We start from the raw sequence: 7,002 nt of genomic DNA on the forward strand, positions 1-7,002 counted from the left end.
GATCTCAAAAGAAGACGAGACAGCTTACAGGGAGGAGATCCAGAGACTAACTGATTGGTGTGAGGACAACAAACTACAGATGAACAATGCAAAAAAACAAAGGAGATCGTCATCGATTTCAGGAGGAACAAGACTGCCACCCCCACCCTCCTACATCAAAGGCAAGTTTGTGGAGAGGGTCCAGATGTTCAAGTTCCTGGGAGTACAGATCTCCGATGACCTCGCCTGGACACACAACACCACAGCAGTGATAAAGAAGGTCCATCAGCGTCTGCACTAACTGAGGGTCCTCAGGAAATTCAACCTGGACAGCAAGCCGCTGCTGGCCTTCTACCTCTCGTCCATCGAGACCCTGCTGACTTACTGTGTCTCCACCTGGTACGGCAGCTGCACTGAGGCAGACAGAGTGAGGCTCCAGAGGACAGTCAAAACATTGCACAGGATTATTGGCTGCCTTCTCCCCTCCCTGTCGGACATCTGCACCACCCGGTGCCTCAGCAGAGATCACAAGATCATCAAGGACAATACTCACCCGAGCTCACACCTCTTCGACCTGTTGCCCGCTGGCAGGCGCTACAGGTGCATCAAATTAAAGACTACGAGACTGAAAAATTATTATAATTATTTAAATTTAATTTCATTGATGCATTTAATTAAATTATTTTTGATATTGAACTAAAGAGGGGAGCTCTCCAATCTTGTTGTACACTGAGCACAATGACAGTAAAGCACATTCTGATTCTGATTCTGATTAGCATACGGCTCCAAGATAGTTTTTTTGTCGGTAGCTGTTTCATATACCACCAATTTTTTTGTAGCACTGGGTGAAACGTGCAACTGGGGCTGCTTTGTTAAAAATTTGTACGGGGCGCTAGTGAGCCATTTTGTTTTAATTGCACAAAAAAAATAATGAAATATAGATTATTTTACTGATTGTCAACTGAGGAAGTTTTCATCACAACTGTATACCCAGCTCCCTAAGACATTGTTGTTTTTTTTATGGCTTGAAGAAAATTAGCGGGCTGGCAACAAGATAGATTCCTAGCCAACAAAATGAAAACCAAAAAAATAAATAAATGAAAAAAAATCTGCAATAGGTGAATGCCTTTGTGTCGTGCCGCGAGTATGCACTGTCGTAGAGGGATCGTCTTTAGAACTCTCCCAAAACATGCTTTCCCACAAAATCTTTTTTTTAGGGTGGGGGGATTAATCAAGCTTGTATGGCTTATTAGCGTTTAATTTTAGATGGTCCACTGGCCTGTGGGACATCTTTGACAGTCCACCTTTTTCAACTGCAGTGGAGTTTTGTGACTGCCGGTCACCACAAACCACTGTATTTTGAAAACATTTTGTTGTATTCCCTTACACAGCAGTCTCCATGGCTGATTTTTATTCTTTAGCTTTCAACTGAACATGAAACTGTCGCTGTTCTTCTGGTATCTATTGAGTTTTAGTTTGTGTTCTAATTTACTCCTAATTTAGATTACAACATATGGAAAATGTTTTGTTACAGCTCTAGCTCTTGTGAAATGCGCACTATAAATGAAGTTGTATTGTATTGATGCATTTATCCTTTCAAAAAGGGTGTATAATAATAAATACACATGATGTGCTAAATTGATAGTGAGTTCTGCAAAACAAAATGTAGGTGCTGCAACAAAGTCTTAGTTTATGGGTGTGCTTACTAATGCAAATAGTTGGGGCAAAAAAAACAAACAGTTTTATTTATTTATTTTTTTAAATAGTTGAGCAGCAATCGGTGGTTCAAACCGATACAATCATAACATACCATTAAACAGTACTCAGGATTTCTCTTGCATTCGTTTAGGCACAAAGTGCACTCAAATACCGTCGGACATTTCAAACTCAAACAAAAAAAGGTCTAACAATGCGTTACACGTTAATAATACAAATATCTAAACAATGTGGGCTTTCTAGCAATCTATAAAAGTTGACATATAAAAAAGTATGTGGGTGAAATCACTTCTCTACTTGATTGCAATGAATGCTTCCATCCCTCACTCTAGTCATTGGGATGTCAAACATCAAATAGTCAATGATATTTTATACACACCAAAGGCTTAAAAAATAAACAACAAATATTTTGGTCCCCTTGTCCTTTTGTAAAGTCCTGGATATAAAAATATATTACAAATATAAAAAATAGTCGTAATGTGTAAAAAATATTTAAAGTTTTTCTTGTTCAATTGTTCTCAAGTGTTGATAAAAAAAATTAGCATTTTGTTCACCTGTGTGAACACAAGGAGAAACAAGCAACTTTAATGAGAAAAACCGCAAAGGTAAACGAGAGACCCCTTAAAGCTTGCTACCACGTCGCTGAACTTGTGGCTAAATAAAAAAAGTCTCACACTGTGGCAGAGGAATTTATACTTCCCGCCTGCAAAGCCATTGTAAATGAGATGCTCGGACCTGAAGCGGCGAAAGAAATAGCAAAAGTACCGCTCTCAGATAACACAATTTCCAGATGTATTAATGACATGTCTGCAGACATAGAAAGTGTGGTTTTGGGCAAGATCCGTATCAGTAATAAATTTGCGTTGCAACTTGATGAGTCTCCTGATATAAGTGGACACGCTCAACTGTTGGCCAATGTGTGTTTTGTAGATGGAAACACAATCAGAGAAACCTCTCTTTTTTGCAAGGCTTTGCCGGAAAAAACAACAGGAGAGGAGATTTTTCGGGTCACATCAGAATATCTGGAAAAAGTAGGATTTAAGTGGGAAAACTGCACAAGTGTCTGCACTGACGGAGCTGCAGCCATGGTCGGGTGCACCAAAGACTTTGTAAGCAGAGTGAAGGAAAAAAACCCAGAGGTGATCATTACGCGCTGTTTTTTACACCGCAAAGCCCTCGTAGCCAAGACTTTACCAGCAGACCTCGTTCCTGTGTTGGATGATGTTGTGCGCATGGTAAACTTTGTAAACTCACGACCTGTGAAAAGTCGCATATTTGCGTCTTTGTGTGAGGAAATGGGAGCGGAGCATAAAGCCTTGCTGTTTCATACGGAGGTCCGATGGTTGTCCCGTGGCAAAGTGCTGGCCCGTGTGTATGAGCTGCGAGAGGAACTCAAAGTGTTTCTGACAAATGATGGGTCCGATTACGCAAAGCTGATTGCAGGTGATGAGTGGTGTGCAAGGCTGGCATACCTGGCAGATATTTTTCATCATCTGAATGAACTGAACAAACGAATGCAAGGCCGAAATGAAAACCTGCTTACCAGTACAGATAAAATTAATGGATTCCGTTCAAAGGTGCAACTCTGGCAGCAACATGTGGAAAGTGTCAATCTTGAAATGTTCCCACTCACCAATAAATGGCAAGATATTAACACTGCTGCACTGTCTAATATACAGTAATACCCCGCTACTTCGCGGTTCACCTTTCGCGGGTTCAGTGCTTCGCGGGTCTAAAAAATATTCGGGGGCATTGTAGTTTCGCCGAGCGTCACGAGGGGGCGCTGGAGCGGTTAGACGGCCGGCGTGCGCCGAAGAGGAGAGTGGACGAAGAAGAGAGTGGACGAAGAAGAGCACGTTCCCCCGGACACGATTGGTGGAGACGTTTCGCGCGGTTCGGGCCGTACCAGAGCTCCGGAGGAGGCCGGCGTGCGTGGCAGTTAAGCCGTAGAGGAACAACTTCCGCCCGGGCACTAGCGCGGTGACATTTCGCTTCGCTCGGGACCGTGCGAGAGCTCCGGAGGAGGCCGGCCGGCGTGCGTGACAGTTAAGCCGAAGAGGAACAACTTCCACCGGGGCATGAGCGGAGCGCGAGGCTGTCAGTTATGAATGAATAAATAAATAAATGAAGAATGCCTCCTTTCATTTCACTGTCATGAGGATCATAAAATTCACAGGGCACACCGGACGGCGCACCAGCAGGTAAAAGTCGAAGTAATTAAATAAATACAAAAATAAGTAATTGAATAAATACGAAAATAATGGCTGGGGAATAAAAAAATAAGTTTTAATAATATTTTTTTTTTTTTTGTTATAACATGAATTTCACTCTCTCTCTCTCTACCCATATATATATATATTTTATTAAATTTTTTTTTTTTAAGCATTTTTGAAGGTGCGCCGCTACTTCGCGGATTTTCAGTTTTCGCAGGTGGTCTCGGTCCCCATTAACCGCGATAACCGGGGGTTTACTGTATATATATAGGTGCGAAGTATATATAAGTATTTTATTTTATTTTATTTTTATTTATTTTTCTTTTTTGAAGGTGCGCCTCTACTTCGCGGATTTTCAGTTTTCGCGGGTGGTCTAGGTCCCCATTAACCGTGATAACCGGGGGTTTACTGTATATATATAGGTGCGAAGTATATATAAGTATTTTATTTTATTTTATTTATTTATTTATTTTTTTTTTTGAAGGTGCGCCTCTACTTCGCGGATTTTCAGTTTTCGCGGGTGGTCTCGGTCCCCATTAACCGCGGTAACCGGGGTATTACTGTAATAGTCAAACATTTGAAAACTCTTGAGGAGATGTCATTTTATTTGTCTTCAGCCTTCACAGAGTGCTTTGACTGGGTTAGGGACCCATTCGGCTCAGCATCAGCTGTTGGAAAGGACATGATTTTACAGGAGCAGGAGGAACTAACTGAACTGAAACAGGATTGTGGACTCAAGCAAAGCTTTGTTGATCATCTACCTTTGGACAATTTTTGGTTGGCAGCTGCCAAGGAGTTCCCCATGCTGGCCAACAAAGCTATTATGACATTGCTCCCATTTTCCACAACATACCTGCGTGAGGTGAGCTTTTCAAGCCTGACTGCTGTAAAAACTAAAAACAGAGAAAGACTGAGAGCTGTGGAGGACGAGCTTCATGTCTTTTATCGATTCCTGCCAACATATCAGCTCTGTGTTCACCCAAACAGGCCCAGGTTTCACACTGAGTATAAATGTGAAAGATTATAAGATACATTATTCTTTGTTTATTTGATTCATATGCAAGACTTTTAACATAATGTCATTCTTCAATGTTAAAAAACACTTATATTTTTATTAAAAGCTTTTTTTCCACATTTTTAGCTGGTGGTGTGCCGCGGGATTTTTTTCAATGAAAAAAATGTGCCTTGGCTCAAAAAAGGTTGAAAAACAGTGAAATAAAGGACCAACCAACTGAAAAAGTTGGTCACACCACAATGCTACCAATGAAAAAGTTATTGGAGAGCCCTGCAGTAGTAAAATCAATGTTGCGCTAAGTAGTGATTTATTTAGTTGATTTGTATTGTTTTTCTGTGTAGCTGACCTCCAAAATGGAAGCGGTACGGGAGTGGGAGTCATGCTGAAGGGGAGTCATTATCACCAGGACGGGATGGTAAAGAATTAGTATTTCTTCATTTCTTCATTTTTTTCTTTTTAGTATGGTCCGGGATTTTTTTTCTGTGGGAGTGGGATGGGACAGAAGTGAAAATCCACTCCTGTGATAAAACACATTCAAAATCGAGGGATGTATTTTTTTACTGCATAGCTTGATGGCTGACTGCACATTGTAGTGTTAGAAATGGGCCAAGTTATTATCAATAAGGAAGTGTCAATTGCGCCCACAGATGAAATGAGGCATGCTGTTCCTTGGTTGCGGCCACTCACTTCCGTTTCAGCCTATGCTGCCCCAAAAATCAGCATAACTGAGTTTTACACAATATCTATTAGAGTTCTACATAGTATCTCACCAAGTCTGTATTAAATTGTAAAAAAAAAATCAACAGTTATGTTGTCACATGTTTAATGTATTTAGGAAAAGTGTTTTTAATATTTCAATGCTTTAAATTGTAATAATCACTGCATTTTTATTTTCCTATTATTCAAGCACAGTGTTAATGTTTGAACTTTGCAGTGTTGCAATGACTTACAATTTTAAATATTGGTATAATTTAGGAATAAAACCTGCCTTTTTTAAAAAATATTTATGTATTTTTTTTAAACTAAGGTAGTGGTTTTATTATTAAAATATACCTTTATTAATTCTTGTAAGCCATTGCAGCATTATGCATAGTTTAAACAATGCTGTGCTTTAATACAAGAAAATAAAAATGCGGTCATGATTATATTTAAATGTGTTAAATAAAAATCTTACTCAAATGAATCTTTAAAAATAAATGTTTTTTAAACATTAAAGACCCTGTGCAGACATTTATGTGGTTTTATTCAAAATACATTATTTTAGAACACAACTGTTGAAAATGCGCCAAGACTGGCTAACAATTTAGTACTGTATTGCTGAGATCTATCATAAAACCTTTTCACTCTCACACTTATCCAGATTTTTTTGGGACAGGGATGAAACGCATGCAAGCTGTCAAGGGCAGCGTCATTACTGATAAAAACTTAGCCCATTTCTCCCAATACATTATGCAGTTAGCCGTCAAGATATCCCTCCAACATGGAAAAAAAAAATTGTTTTTTTTCTCGTTTTTTGATTGAGGTCCACTAAACAATAATATATATATATATTTATATATATATATATATATATATATATATATATTACAAATCCACTTTTATTCCTTTACTTTTATGTTTTTGCTAATGTGTTTAAAAGTTTTCATCATATATTCTAGTAATTAGTACTTTTAATCAACTTGTGATTGTAAATCTTTTCTGTTTTGCTTATGAATGTTAACTGTTGTGTTTGTAAATGCTTGTAGGTGATGTCTTTGCTTGTGTGAAGCACATTGAATTGGCTTTTGCATCTAATGTGCTATGTAAATAAAACTGCTTTGTTTTGCCCTTGCCTATAGTTTTTAATGTGTTTTGTGTTATTTGGGCGACAATGTCTCTACTATGTGTTATGCGCGGCACACGTAAAATAAACAGTGGAAAAACGTAAACATGTCATGGTTGACAACACTCAAGTGTGGCTAGGAGATTTTTTTTTTCTTTTCTGCCACATTGGTTTCATGACCCTGCGACCAAATCTAAGTGCGGTGCTGGTCCATAACGCTACCTGTTGACACCAGCAAGAATATCGTCGCTGACCTG

General features: G+C 39.1%; 1 protein-coding gene across 6 annotated transcripts in view; it reads left to right on the top strand.

Moving 5' to 3' along the window:
* LOC148325150 (intraflagellar transport protein 20 homolog) overlaps window positions 1-6,754 on the top strand; it is a 37,861-nt gene extending 31,107 nt beyond the window's left edge. For 4 of the 6 annotated variants that reach the window (XR_015846149.1, XR_015846150.1, XR_015846148.1 and 1 more), the window contains 2 exons: window positions 4,526-4,770; window positions 5,265-6,754. Coding sequence is in view for 2 of the 6 variants with exons in the window: in XM_088311152.1 (XP_088167278.1) it covers window positions 5,265-5,268 (4 nt within the window). In the remaining 4 variants the exon portion in view is untranslated. The remainder of the gene's footprint in view (window positions 1-4,525; window positions 4,771-5,264) is intronic. The other 2 variants (XM_088311152.1, XM_088311150.1) reach the window with 1 other exon arrangement.
* The last annotated feature ends 248 nt before the right edge of the window (window positions 6,755-7,002 follow it).

This window comes from Idiotropiscis lumnitzeri, chromosome 12, assembly GCF_059441095.1.
Source record: "Idiotropiscis lumnitzeri isolate Australia: NSW breed Sydney's pygmy pipehorse chromosome 12, RoL_Ilum_1.0, whole genome shotgun sequence".
NCBI lineage: Eukaryota > Metazoa > Chordata > Actinopteri > Syngnathiformes > Syngnathidae > Idiotropiscis > Idiotropiscis lumnitzeri.